At 39.2% G+C, this 15,794-nt stretch overlaps 1 protein-coding gene and 1 pseudogene across 1 annotated transcript in view; both read right to left on the reverse strand.

Annotated features, from left to right (window-relative positions):
• The window catches only part of LOC141508074 (CUB and sushi domain-containing protein 2-like), a 312,588-nt gene extending 297,455 nt beyond the window's left edge, over positions 1–15,133 (reverse strand). Inside the window, exons 1-2 of the mRNA XM_074216368.1 lie at positions 15,124–15,133; positions 14,266–14,482 (exon numbers count right to left, since the gene is read on the reverse strand). Coding sequence (XP_074072469.1) covers positions 14,266–14,482; positions 15,124–15,133 — 227 coding nt within the window. The remainder of the gene's footprint in view (positions 1–14,265; positions 14,483–15,123) is intronic.
• On the reverse strand, positions 7,536–9,495 carry LOC141490741 (protein arginine N-methyltransferase 1 pseudogene; annotated as a pseudogene).
• Positions 15,134–15,794: the final 661 nt, after the last annotated feature.

A 15,794-nucleotide genomic window follows, 5' to 3' on the forward strand; every position in this document is an offset into this window, starting at 1 on the left:
AAATCTTATCTTGGTTCTTGAAAGAACCTAAGACGCTGAAGGAATGCTCACATCTGTTTCCACAGGTGATTTTCTCCAGGGTCAAAATAGAAATAGTCAGCAAAGGGAGAATCCATGTGGAGAAGATCACAGGTCCATTGAAACATCTCTTCCTGTTGTCTCCATCCTTCCTGAAAGTTTGAGTATTTCAACTTTAGATGAGGACATAGTGTTACTTTCTCAGCAAGAGAAAATATGAACAGAACTTCATAGAGTTCTTTTTCTCTCCTGCTGTGCCCTGAAACCATGGTCATAAGGAATAAGGAGTCACTCATCTTTCTTCTCAAGTCAGTTTTGCTGGTCATCAATTTACCAATAGCACCACTCTTGGAATTGCCACTCTGGGGAAAGACAATGAATAAGAGTCACAGGTCTATTGGGTGTTATTTCTTCTGGCATAGCTTCCATGAATAAAGAAATTACTAGTCCCATTGGACTGTCACCTGGATTTCTGAGATCAGTTTTGAGCATTTTAAGGAAGGATATTGATAAACTAGAGGGTAATCAAAATGGCAAATGGCCTAGAACTGAAAGGATCTGGGGGTGTTGGAGGAGTGGAGGCTCAGTAATGGATACCCTCCTCAAGCACTTGAACAGTTGTCATGGAAAGAGAGATTAGATTTCTTCAAAACCAGAAATAATGAGTGGAAATTGCAAAAGGTAGATTTAGGCTTTATGTTAGGTAAAATCAAGTTGTACAGAAGTTACAATGACTGCCTCAGTGGGATGAAAAATAATAGAGCATTTTACCCTCATTAGAGGTCATCAGGCAAAGGTTGAAGGGTCATTAGTCAGGTGTGCTGTAGTGGGGATTATTTATCTGACATGGTTTGGCTTAGATGGCCACTAAATCCTTTCCAAATCTGAAGCTGTGTGTTTCTGTATGCTTCCCCCAGGCATGCTCCCTAGGTTCTGAAGGTAAAAGACCCCCAGACCTCCACCCTAACTCCAGGCAGATTTTTCAGACCCTCATTGGCCTCCATCTCCATGTTCTCTCCTTATTTTAGGCCCTGCTCAACAAAATCATGAATTAGAAATCCCACTCATATGAAAATTGCATCCCAGTCTCCCACAGATACTCTCTACCAGAACAATAGGATTTCAGCTGTCGGTCAGAATGTGTACCGTAAGCAATTGAGGAGAAAAGTTGTAGTGACTCTCATAACAGGAGTGCTAAACATCTAAATGAAGGAGTGCTTCACTGGGCCGAACATCGCTGTTCTTATCACAAACACAATGTAAATTCCCAATATGCACCAATGCTGTTTATTAGCAAATGTCTCCCTGGATTATGTTTACTCTTATTCTATTAGGGAACTCAGTTCCACATTAAATTGTTCAACAATAGGAGGCTTGCAATCCAGGGAGAACATTTAATTATGTAGGAGAATAGATTTATGGACTCTGTTTCAAACATTCATCACTGCCTCTATGATAATGTACATCTGGATGACTTTAGTACTGGTCACAGAACTTTAGAGAGAGAAGGAACCTCAGTGGACAACCAGTGCAAGTCACAGATGACCTATAGTCCCCTTGATGATGCATCTGATGGCTGACTATCCATCTTTTATTTGACGACTAGCAAGATAAAGGAATACACTCTTTCCTAAGGCAGTTAATTCCATTTTAGGACAGATTTAAATGTTAAGAAATTTTACCTAACATGGTCAAAATCTGCTGTTCTAAATCTTCCACCCTTTACTTTTATGCCCTCTGAGAATAATCAGAAAAGAACTAATAACCACCATTCAGATACTTGAAGATGATGATAATGAGGAGGAGGAGGACAAATAGTAGCTATCATTTCTATGGCACTTAAAGGTTTGCAAAGAACTTTACAAATATTATCTCACTTGATCCTTACAGAAACCCTATGAAGTAGATATTGTCACTGTTCACACACTGTCACACATTTCACAGATGATGAGACAGAGACTTGCCCAGGATCACATAGAGACTATCTAAAGGTGAATTTGAACTCAGATCTTTCTGACTTCAGGTCCAGCACTCTATACACCACAACACCTAGCTTATCTCTGACCACCATGACATTTCCCCCTAAGTCTTCTCATCTCCAGGGTAACCACGCCAAGTTATTCAAGTGATTCTTGTATTCCATGGTCTCCATTTCCTTCATAATCTTGGTTATCTTTCCATGCAGGTTCTCCAACTGACCAAGTTTCTCCAAAAATTGTATAAAGTGAATTTAATCCTTCCTGTGTGATTTGCTCAGAGCAAAGAATGGTGGGACCATCATCTAACCTATTTTTGACACCATGTGTTTCTTAATATAGTCTTCTCTTCCCTGGAAAATCCCCAAATTCCTACATGCTTTAGCTCTTCCACCACTCTGAAATAGTATAAGAAGAAGGCCCATCTTCATTGCATATTTGATTTCAAATAGATTCTATCATTGAAAGTACTGAGAAACATAGTGTCATTCTTTCATTCAACAAACATGGCATTATGCTGGGTGCTTGGAGTACAATAACAAGAATGAAAACCTGATCCATTGAGAAGCTGACTTCTCATGTCTTGAGAATGTCATGACATTCTATAATGTCATATTCAAAAGGGGCCTCATTGAATGCATCCTCCTCATTTCACAGGGAAATTCCCTGAGATGTAGAGCAGGAATAGATTTGCCCAAGTGGATTATCTAGGATTAGAACTCAAGTCTTTTGGCACCGTGTCAGAGTTGTGTTTAATGCATTTTTCTGCCATCTTTCTGGGAGCTGTTTCTCTGAGCAGCAGGAGCTGCTGATACATCAATACAAACAGAACACAAACCTGGTAAATTTAGTCTAATGTTTTGGAAGAAGCAGATATGAACTCTTGGTAAAAAGGAATCCTTTCATTGAACCAGAATTAGTGTCAGAATTTGGATGATATATGGTCCATATGGCAGTACATTCATTCTGTGCATGTGTTTATTGCTTTATTTTCATTAGGGAAGCTAGGGATATACTAGCAGTTAGAGAGAATGTTTGTTAACCTGATAACATCCCACAGTCTGAGAACAGGACCTCTCCCTTTGATACCATGACAGTCTCTCTGCTTGTCTCCTTTAGTCTTTCTCTCCCCACTGCAATGAATGAATAAATGAATTAACATTTATTAGGCACATACTATCAGCAAGGCATCATGGTAAACCCCAAATGGAAAGGCAAGACAGTCTCTACACTCAAGGAAAGGGAGACAATACATAAAGAAAGCTTCCATTTCATGGAGATGGAAAGGTTATATGATGCTTAGCAGACAAAACAGCAGAGTAGATGGTAAGGACCCATGGATCTCTGGAAACATTGGGAATGCAAATGATTTGTTAGGAGAAGGGTAATAGGACTTGGGGCAATCACAGCCAGAAGCAGAAATATTGCAGTCAGTATTCCAACTGAGGGGGAGATGGGCAGTAAGGAAAGGGGTGAGGGAAAAGAAATGGTGATTATAATGATGGTAGTGGAGGTGGTAATGGTGATGGTGGTGATGAGGGTGAGGAGGAGGAAGGGAAGAATGATGATGATGGTGGTGGTGGTGGTGGTGGTGGTGATACAAGAGGAAGGTTAATGGAATGGAATGGACAATGGAGTAACAGAATGAATCAGGAGACCTGGATTTGAATCCTCACTTGGGCTTCAAGATTCAGCAAAACTTCCCCCTTTTGAAATGAAGTCTTTTGTACCCCTCCAACCCTCATCCACTGTTATTGTTAATGGGATATTACCTCCCATTTACACTGTATACATCTTGTAGGCACAGCTTTTTGCATGTTGTCTTCTCCATTAGAGTACAAACTCTGAGGCCAGGGATCACATTTTTGCCTTTTTTTTGTATCCTTCATATTTGGCATAAAATAATGTCTAAATAAAGGAGTTTTGTAGTAACCATTTATTTACCTATTTGACCTTGGTTAATTTTTCCAGACCTCCGTTTCCTCATCTATGAAATTTGAAAATCAAATTGGAAAAATAGCAACTGGTATTTATATAGCACCCAAAGTTTTGCAAAGTGCTTGATAGACATTATTTCCTTGAATCATGGCAGTGACTTAGTAAGGAAAGTGCTATCTATGATTATTAACATCCCAATTTTACAGATGGGGAAACTAAGACTTAGAGAGGTTGAAAGACTAGTAAATTAGTTAGATTCAGAGGAATGACTTCCTGATTTCAAGAATGGTGAGTCTTCTACCAGCCTTAATAGTGTGACTTTCCAAATCTCTAAGATTTCTTCTTGCTATATGATACTGTGAACTCTAGGTTCAGTGATTTTTCTGCAACTGTTTCTCACTGTTGATTGATTGACCAAAACATACAGAAATTTAAATTCCAGTCCATACCCCTATCTTTATGCTGTGGCTCTGACCTGATTTCTTCTCCTGTAAGAGGTTTAAGGGAGGGGAAGTACTGATAAAGGCTATACACCCTTCATCATTTGCTCCTGGCACAGGGGTGCTCTGTAGGGGAAAAAAAGAGAAAGGTTTCCAGGGCAGAGACCACACAGACACATATTCCTGTCCAGCCTGGATTTTCTGACCTGGAACACAGAAGCTCACATATCTCATTTCCTTGATGAATGCCAGCCAGACTGAGGGGAAATAAAGGATCTGAGGCAACGATCTGTATAATTTCAGGACAAAAAGACTGCTTTGGCAGAATGGCTTCTGCATTACCAGTCCTTACAAAGACCAGGGCACAAACCACATATGAAATTAGAGGGGTACCAAAGAGACCCTAAAAATCTCCCTAACAAGCTTGCCACAGTAGCTGACAACCAGCCATTAGAATCCGGGTTAAAAGAATCCATTTAGCGTTGTAATGCAGATATGTTACCCATTCATGGACATTAAGAAGACCATCAGAGCAGAGCCTGGGGGAATTAGCAATCAATCAGTCATCAAGCATTTATTCAGAACTTACTGTGAGTCAGGCACTCTTCCAAATACTAGAGTTGAAAGGAAAAAACAAAAACAGCCCCTGCCCTCTCTGGGTGTTGGGGGGGGGGGGGGGAGGAATAAGATAATAGGGGAAAGTTGGTCTGGTCTAATTCAGAGGACAATGTGAAGGTTCCGTCCATGTAAAGGGTGAAGTTTTATGAATTTTTATGAATGAATGAATGAATAAGTGAAGCATTATTAATCACTGACCATTATCAAGCAAAGCACAGTGGATCCAAATAGATAAATAAAAATAATCCCTGATATCTTCTAGGAACAGCCCAAAGTAGGAGAAATATACCACAGGACAAGAAAGAAGGGATGGAGAATAGGACAAAAACCCCTTCATTTTGTCCTTATCACAATTTGCCCTTGTCCAGCTCTGTCTGTGGGACTTCAGTTCTCTATAGGATTTCCCAGCCTTGTTTTGTCAAGGTATTGATTACTAGACAAGCATTTATTAAGTGCTTATCATGCATGTACCAAGTCTTAGGATTTTTATTGGGGATACAGAGATAAAATAGCTCCTGCCCTCAGGTGGTTTATATTCTAAATCAGGAAAAGTCATATGCCTATACAAATATATATATATATATGTATATATATATGTATATTTATACATATACTTTATATGTATACATATGTATACCTATTGATCAAATCATTTTATATATATATATATGTATATGCTCATATATATGCTTATATATTATACACAAATATATATATACACATGAGACAGAAATTAAATCCACTGAACACTTTGGTGCTTGAAATGTCTTGGACACCACAAAGGCTCAAAAGAATGGAACATGCCAAGAGATGGAAAGGAGAACAGGGCCATTTGAGAATAAAAGAAAGGAAATTAAGTCTAATTCTAGATTATGAAATTTTCCATATATAACATAGTTGATTATATAATTCTTAAAGATTTGCTAAGTCATTTGACTTCACAATGACCCCACCACTTTCTCTGTTTTGTATCTAAAGAAACTGAGGCTCAGAGAGGCTGACTTTGCCACAGTGGTATGGATAGTTCATGTTGGAGGCAGAATTCAAACCTATATCCCTCTAAACTCCAAGTCTAATACTCTGTCCATTGTACCATCTTGCTTTGGTATGAGGCAAAACAAACTTTTTCCACCAAGGCTATGTGGTACTTTGATATTACAAGTATGAATGTTTCTGTCTTAGCTCAGACTATACTAGAAGAAAATTCCTGAATTCATGAGAAGGGTCAGTCAGTCAATAAACTTTTATTAAATGACTACTATGTATTAGTTACTAAGCTAAGATATAAAGAAATGTAAAAAAGAGAAGTTTATCACTTCATATTTCCTGGTAGTCAATCTCTGACATTCTCAGGTTTCTTATACAGGCTCACTTATTTGAAAGATTTTCCCCTTATTTATAAGATGGGGAAGATTTGGTTAAGCAATAGTTTGTATGAAAAAGATCTGAGGGGGTTAATGGACCAAATGCTCCATATGAATCAACAATGTGATTGATATCAGCAATATCCAGAAATACTAATGACATCCAAGCACTCTTAATATATGTATAACAATGAGAATGAAAGAGATGATAGTTCCTTTGTTCTCTGCCCCTGTAAGACCACATTTTAAGAGAAACAAGCAGCTGAGATCTATGACACCCTGTGAGAATTCATGAACTAGAATTACAGAGGATGAGTAAGGAAAACTGGAAAGAATGCTTACTCTGAGGAGAACACAGATATATTGAAGTATTGCTGAATTGAAGGGTAGTATCCATATGCAGGTGAATAGGTTGGTGAGGGGACTGGAAGTCTTGACATAACAAGGAACATTTGAAAGAACTATGCCTGTTTTAATCTGGAAAGAGAGACAGGGGATACTATTGTTCTCTGCATGTATTTGAAAGACTGTCATGTGAAAGAGGAATTATACTTATTTCTACTTGGTTCCAGAGAGCAGAATTTGGAGCTGGGGGGAAGGGTTCTCCTTACTGTAATTTAATCTCCATGTAACTGCCAAAGGGATTTCCTAAAACACTGGCCTATGTCACTTCTTTAATCAATAAATCTCAACAATTCCCTTACATCTAGAATAAAATATCGACTCTTATGAGTAGCATTTGAAATTCTACACAACCTAATCTCAGCTTACTTTTCCAGGTTTATTATTCCCCTTTATATACTCTAATGACCAGCTAAGGTGAAGTTCTTGCTGTTTCTCACTCATTGTTATTCCATTTCTCATCCCTGAGTTCTTTTTCATCTATAAAAATGTTGCTTTCCTCAATGTAAGCTCCTTGGGGTCTAGAGTTGGCAGATTGCTTTACTTTTGTCTTTGTAGCTTCTTTTATCTTTCTTGGAATGCCCAGAGTTTATCCTACTGCCTGGAAAACAATTGGCACTAAATAAATGCTTGCTGAATTATAGATCATAATAAATGCTTAAGAAATCTTTCATGGATTGAAATTTCAAGGAATCAGAATTTGCTTCTATGTAAGATTTAACTTACAACGAAGCAAATTCTGATTCCTAACAATTCCTAACAATTAGAGCCCAGTAAAATGGGCTGCCTTGGAAGGCAGTGAGTCTCTCATCATTATATACATCAGGTATGCATGACAACTATTTGGAAACAGGGAATTTCTCCATCAGCTAAGTATTGAACTAGATGGCCTTGAGATCTCTTCTAAGATTCTAAGAATTTCAGGTATTCCTTTCTTTTGTCTCTGAAGCTCTTCCTATCCTTATGTAACTCTTCTTTAATCTATTCCTTACTTCCTAGCATTTCTTGCATTCACAGAGACAAAATGTTTTAGAGACAGTAGCATTCACAGTCTACTCCTTCCCTTCTTACCTCTGGGAAGAGGTAGTCTTCTGTCTTCCTGGCCTAGGATAATTTTCCCTACATTCTCAAGGACAGCTTATTTCCAACCCTGTATCACTAGGAGTCAGAACTGCTTGGGCAATGCAACTGTGGAGCTCATTCAATCCTTCATTTTACTAAGAATACAAGTAGGGAACTATAATGTTGGGAAGATTCTGTCCTTTTGAAGCAAGTACTCAAGCACCTTCCCTTTATTTTTTTTCCAACAGCTGATGATTTATTGTCATGAATGCAACCATATAAAAACATAAGTTATGATAAAAACACAGTCATGATGTTGCCCCTGGGCTCCTCACTCACCCATGGGAGGGAGCAGGGCTTGGGGATGGAGGACAGAGGACAGGGGAAGGGGCTAGAGGGGACCTCAAACAATCAAGCTGGCCCCCTCGGCCCCCAGGAGGGTGCCTGGCTCCCTGGGGTGTGTGGGCTGGCTGAGGCAGGAGACCTGGCCCAGGGAGGGTAGGGCCATGAGGGAGGGGCCCAGGGTGGTGTCCCCAAGGGGCCAGGTCTTGACATCCAGTAGTCCATGGAGCAGGAGAGTTCACACAACTGGCCTTTGAAGGCCAGGTCGATGGTAAAGTCCAGGTCTCAGTTGTTCTTGGCATTGGGCTGCATGCCAATGGTGCCAAAGATCTCCTTGCCCATCTTCAGTGTGAGGTAATCCTCCATGCTTCTGGTGTGTGTAAGGGGACTGGGGGCTTGTGGAGAAGCCTGTGTGCTTGTGGCAGCGATGAACTTGATGTTGAAGTACATGACCCTCTAAAAAGTGGACATAGTCATTCCGTTTCACTTGCAGGCAGAAGGGGGAGGTGAAGGTAGGTCATCCATGTGCACTGTGTAGATAGATGTCCACCTCCTTGATGAAGCAGGAGTTGGTCACCAGTTGTTTGGGGTCAACCATGTCCATGAGGGGCTCCTTGATAGACACATCCTTGATCTGGGACATATCAAAGCCGTAGGTGTTCTTCCACCAGTGAATCTTGTAGTCCCTGTACTGCTGGTCCTTGATGGCTGTCACATACAGGGACCAGCCACTTGTCTCCACATGGAGAACAGAGCATGAACTCATAGAAGAGGCAGTAGCCTATCCACTTGCTGATGATCACATCCAGCTTGTCCATGGGTAGCTCTACCTCCTCCACCTTGATGATGGTCACCACGTGGCCCAGGCTGTTGGCCTTGACAATCTTGACAGCGTAGTTGGAGATGCTGAAACACTTGATCCCCATGACCTTGTGGGCTCCAGCCTTGGCCACAAACATGCAGAGGATGTCAATGCCTGGGCCCACATCCAGTACCACCTTGTTCTTGAACAAGTGCCAGTATATGGGTCCACACCTTGTCCTTGGGCATCTCCTCATGAATGCCAAAGTGCACATAGGACTGGAAGCAATAGTCCATGGATGTCATGCCCTTGGCTTTGGGCTTCTCACTGCTCTCAGGTTTGGTGAAGGACACCTCCATGGCATGGTTCATGGCCTCAGCTGCTGCTGCCATCTTCTTTCCCTCCAACTCACCCCTCCACCCCCAACTCTGCACCTTCCCTTTATAACAGTGTCTCTATTTAGCAAGCAAAAGAATCACTGGAGCTCCATGAGGAGGAAGGAGATGCTTTCTCTTTTACATTGGCACATTAATTCTGACATGGAGTCAGGGTGGAGGAGGGCAAGAAGAAGGAAGGAAGGACCTGCATTTTCTCCAAGGAAATTGACCTGACTTCTCCTTTCCCATTCCCAAAGCTAATTTGGGCCACCTAAGAGAACATACATTTGGATGAATGACACATTCTCATACATCTCCTGATATAGCAGCTAGATGATAAACCAAATTGGAAATCAGACCAATGGGGAGAAAACCCATAAAATTGATAGCCTAGAAATGGAGAAACCAGCATTGGCAGGGACTTGCAAAGTTTAATGAGAAAAGAGATGGGGAGAGGTGTGGGAGTATGCTGGAAGAGAAACAAGAGAGATATGGAGTAAAATCATAGAATGCTGAAGCTGGAAAGGCCCTCAATGGTTATTAAGTCCAAGGCCTACCTGAAAAGAAATTCTTTTTAAAGTAATGCCAGCCAAAGGGTCATCCTGCTCTGTTTGATTATGACCACTGATGGGGAACTCAGTCTTTGATTAACAGTCCATTCTTATTTTGAACAGCTCTCATTGTTGGAAAAATTTTATTTTATGTCAAAATCTGCCTGTCACTAAAGCAATCAGAAAGCATGAAATCTCATAATGGGTTGGAATGGGAAATGTCTAGATTTAAAATCAGAAGATGTGGGTTTGTTACCATTGGTCTAGTAGATGTCTCAGTGAATAGCACACCAGACCTGGAGTTAGGAAGACCTGAGTTCAAATCCAGACTCAGACTCTTACTAACTGTGCCACCCTGGACAAGTTATTCAACCTGCCTCATCTTCAAGTTCTTCATCTGTAAAAATGGGGATTATGATAGAATCTCCCTTCCAAGGTTGACATGATAAAATGATATATTTGTAAATCATTTAGCAAACCTTAAAACATTATTTAAATTTTATTTGCTATTGCTACTACTATGAATATTATTGTTTTTAGTGATGATGATGGTGTTGTTACTAGCTATATGAACTTGGGTAAGTCAACTTAACATATATACATCTCAATTTCAACATCTATAAAATGCAAGATTTAGACTAGTTAACTCTAAGTTCCCTTCCAACTCTAAATCTTTGATGGTATGAATTGAATTTCAGAGATGGAAAGAAACTGAAAGGCTCCTTCGTCTAATCCACACATGAGCAGAGATCCTCTAATTTTTAAGGATCTTTGAATACCTTCAGTCAGGGGGAGTTTACTCCTTAAGTAGTCCATTACACTTGTTGCATTCTCTTAATTATCAGTTACTCTTGTTATAATGCATGAATGAGTAACAGAAAAAGTTAATAATAGGTTAGTAGTGATGATTTTAGCAGCCAAGAGACAGTCCTAAGGACACTATGCAGGTCTTTGAAGTCAGCAGCCCTACTCTGTTGAGAAACTAAGGATGAAAAACTGAAGAACTTTTACAGGTTCATTTGGTTATCCTGAGATTTTTCTGGTTCTCAAATTGGCTGCTGCTCTTGGGACTGTATCTCCTTTAATGCCTAAGATCATGAGCTTTGCTGGGCACTTCAATAAATGTTGCCCAATTCTACTGGTAGGCTGGTAGGCACTCCTCCTGACCCACATCTCTATCAACCCAATGACTCTGTTTTCTGACTCTGCATTTTGATCCCCCAGCTTTCCCACAGAGGTTCTAGTTCTGCCCTCTGTGGCTAAGAATAGTGAGTCACATTCTTTTTTTGAGAGACAACATGGTTATGTGTCTTCAAGGCCAAACTGTGGAGTCTCTGATGCATACTGCTAGGTGTCCATGTCTCATTACTATCTGGTGGTTGGCTCTGGTTTTCTCTGTTTTTGTCCCATAACCATTCACAGGGGTTGAAGCTTCAGCTTCTCTTTGGACTGAAAGGAGCACCAGGTTTTGGGGGACTCCAAATACAGGTTAAAAGCAAAGGTCTTTTAAAAAAGGAGATATACAAATTGTATATAACAAATTTGTAGTTTCATTATTTCATGAATTAAAAATTAAATTAGATTAAAAAATAAATAATGGGTAATGAATTTAGAAAGGTACAGTAGGTTTGATATAGATATAGAAATATAGAGTTTGACAAATTTTCATCTGGTTTTGGGGTCAGTGGGCTTTGTCTTGGAAAGCCTTCCATACAATGATTGCTGGTCCCCAGCGTGGTAAGCAGTCCTTTCTTGGCAAAAGCTCTCCTTTTACAATGAATACCTGTTTCTACATTCCTTGGCAGTCATTCCACTTATCATTTTTCCCTTCTGTATCAACTACCAGACCTCTGCAGGAACCTAGGTGAACAGCAATGATCTCCAGGCTCCATACTCCCAACCACTGCTCACAATCTCCAGGTGACAATCCGAGGCAGTCAGACACAAGAGGAAAGCTGAAAATTGACAGGTCTAGGGGGTCCCACAGGACAAAAACAGAAACATTAGGATGCCAATAGAAGGCATTGAAATGAATTGGACTAAAGAGGGTGTTTGGTAAAGCACATCTGCCTTGGCTTCTATCCAATGGTATTGAGTTATCAACACATACCTCAAAAGAACTCTAGGTAATATATAGTTCTATAATATCATCAGATTGAACTCCAGGTGGTCAATATCATAGGATTTCCAAATGAAAGGAAACTTAGCTTTTATTTTGCAAAAGAAGAAACTAAGACCCAGAAAGTCATCAAGTTTTTCCAGGAATTAAGTGGCAGAATTAGGATTCCAACTTATATTTTTGTTAGTCATCACCATTGTTCTTTGCATGACATTTTCTGCCTCTAATCTTGATCCCCAATAAAAAGCAAGATATTCAACATAGTTCTGATTGATAAGCATTTGTTGAGTTTACTATGTAATGGATGCTGTCCTAAGTACTAGGGATACAAAGAAATGAGTGAAAACAAGTCTAAATTTCAGATTAAGAACTTTCCCTTCTGTGTTAAGTCACATGAACAGCATAATCACAAATGGTAATTAAAAGGGGAAACAAGGGTGATATAAGGAGAGCTAACTTATGGAAGGAAAGGACAGGAATTACTTGGCCACTATTGCTGAGTCAGTCATCAGTAAGAATTTATTAAGTTCCTACTATGTCCCAGGTAATGTGTTAAATGCCAGGGATACAAAGAAAAGTTATCTATCTCTGCCCTCAAGGAACTCCCATTCAAATAGTGTATTAGCATGAATATAATATTAAACATATAAGACATATACAGTGTGAATGAAAGTAACTACAGAGAGATGGCACTAGCAATGCAAGGTTACCTAGGGTTACCAGTTAATAACAAATATTTATATAGTCTTTGAAATAGTTGACAGCATACAACAGAGAGTGTCTGATGTGAGGAAGACTCATCTTCCTGAGTTCAAATATGACCTCAGATACTTACCAGCTGTGTGAACATGGCAAGTCACTCAACTTTGTTTGTCTTGGTTTCCTTATATGTAATATAAACTGTAGAAGGAAATAGCACAAGCCACTTCCATATCTTTGCTAAGAAAATCCCAAATGGAGTCAAAAAGAGTCAGACATGACTGAAAGACTGAACAATGAGCAAAAATATACAAACAGGTTTATACATATTATCTCATATTCTCATAACATATCCTCACAACAACCCTTTAAAGTAAATGGTACTGTTATCCTCATTTTACAGATGAGGAAACTAAGACTAAGAGAGGTTTAGTGATATGTCCAAGGGCTTCAAAACCATTTTGCATGATCCCAGGTACAATAGTTTATTCACTAAACCACATTGTCTCTGCACAGCAGATCATTAGAAGTCTAGGATCCTAAAGAAGTCATTCTTTGATGGAAGATTTGATGGGTTTTGTAACAGAAGTTGTTTCAGGTGAGAAACCTTGATTCTCATCGTTTCAGTTTTACCCCACAATAGGTCCTCCCCAAAGTAGACATTTGGTCTGGAATGTTCAACCTCATTGCAATTAGTGTAATTTTCAATGGGAGTGTATCTTCCAGCTCCTTACTCAGTTCTCTTGAATCAGGCTGATTGATATTTTGACATTAAGAAACCACCCTTATTTCTGCCCTCTTCTTCCCCTTCCTGAATGATCTTCTCTAGAAAATAGAGGGTACAACATTCAGGAAGAATGTTTCAACTGATGTTTCAACTGAAGCTTATAGATGACCTTAAGCTATCAAAGATGAAACCTAGCAGAGCATAAATTCAGGAAAGTTGAACAAATCTGGAAAAGATTTTGAGTACAGTACAAGAAACAGACTTGATGTGTCTGGTGTGAAAGGATGAGTATAATTAAGGGCAAAAGGCTCATCATCAGGTTGGCTACAGGATGATTCCACAATAGCAACTAATAAAGACCATTAACAAAGATACAGCTTTTCATATTTGTAAAAGGAGGATGCTGACAAAATTATAGACCATTGAACACTGATGTGTGCATACATCTCTCTCTCTCTCTCTCTCTCTCTCTCTATATATATATATATATATATATATATATATATATACATATACATATACACATCAGTCCAGTAAGTCCAGTAAGTAGATAAGTATATATGAGTATATGCACACATATACTTCTGCATGTAAATTAATCTTCCTAAGTACCTAACTCATAAATTCCATCTACCTAGTCTTTCTAAGCAAGCAGGAAGTATTCAGGAACTCCATGAGATCATAAGAATGGAAAGATGAGCTTTTCATGCCCCTCTCCAAACCCATTCTTTGTTTATTACATCATAAACCTTTCACCCAGGCGGTTCATCACTGCACAGACTGCAGATGGCACACTGGCAGCACCAATTTCTTTATGCAAAGGTCAGTACCTTGTTCGAAGATTCCCCTGCTCTGGTACTCCATCAAACACTGACAACACATCAAAGTCCTCTTCTAGTGCAAAAGAGTGGAACACAAGCTGTATCCTATTCTGTTCCTCAGCTGTGATGATCCACGTACAGTTGGCATAGTTGGGATAACCATACGGGAATCCAGGACTCTCAACTGTTCCATTGGGGCCTTGCAAATTGAATGTGCAATTCTGACCTAGAAAAGGAGAAAAAAAGATATGGTTAGACAAATACTGGTGACCTAGGATACTTTGGAGCTTAGAGTTGGAATATGTGTTCAAATCCTGCTTCTGGCATTTACCAGCCCTATTATTCTAAGCAAGTCCTTTGACTTCTCAGACTCAAGTAACATGCCAGGATTTAGTCATAAAATTTCTAAAGAATTAAAATACTGGTTATCCATAGAGCATGTCTAGTGGACACAGGTAATGAATTTTTTACCAATGAATACATATCCAACAGGAGTAGAAGAGATAATTAGAAAACTATAGAGCAAAATAAAAGAGATGTGCTAGACACATAGCCAGGGTAAGAGACAGCAGATGGTTAGGTTATGTTAAAAACTGGAGTGCAATGGTCTAGATGAAAGCCCTAATAGATCTCTTTCATCCCTTCCCCCCACAGAAGATTTATGAGGGCATGGGTGAGAAACCTTTAGGATGAAAAAACATGGATTGGATGGCATTGCTTCACTGGAAAGAATTCATACATCAGTGAGATCAAAGATCCTTTGAAATCTTGAGTTATAAAAAAATTTCTGACATCACTTTATTTTCTAGGGACATTATCTCTCTTTCTGTACTTGGTTGTAGAAAGAAATCCCAGATGATTAGATACCAGTGTTCATGGACTATAGTAATTGAGATTTCTCTACAAACCAAGTGCTACCATATATTACAGAGATTGTGATCTGCTCATTGCTAAAGGCTAAAGGAGGCAAAGATGAAGAAGACAATCCTTGTTCTCAGGGAGTTTATAGTCTAGTGATGACATGTACAAAAATACAAAATAGAATACCATTTTTAAGAAAAGTATTAATTACCTCCTGTGTACAAAAAGGTTCATCAAAAATGGATAAGGCTTTGTTCAGTTAAATGGCATTAATGAAGATACATTATTATCTACCTCCTAAGATCCAAGGATTCCTTCCATATGACTTGCAGCTGAAATCTGTTTTCTTCTATCAGAATGTGAGCTTCAGGAGATCAGAGTCTGTCTATTTTTCTATTTGTATCTCTAACATTTAGTACAATGTTTTTCACATATTAAATTTCTAATGAATACTTATTCATTCATTCAAATTACAAAGGAGAAATCTACACAAGGTACAAGGAGATCTGAGGAGGATGAGATGACTTCTGGCTTGGAATATCAGATGAGACAGTAATTGCTTCTAGTTGAGAAGTCAAGGAAGGTTTATAAAGGAGATAGCATTTGACTAAACCTTTGGAGGATCAACAATATTTCAATAGGCTTAGACAAGGGAGGTTATTTCTGGCAGATGGGGT

The sequence above is a fragment of the Macrotis lagotis genome, chromosome 1, assembly GCF_037893015.1.
Source record: "Macrotis lagotis isolate mMagLag1 chromosome 1, bilby.v1.9.chrom.fasta, whole genome shotgun sequence".
In the NCBI taxonomy this organism is placed as follows: domain Eukaryota; kingdom Metazoa; phylum Chordata; class Mammalia; order Peramelemorphia; family Peramelidae; genus Macrotis; species Macrotis lagotis.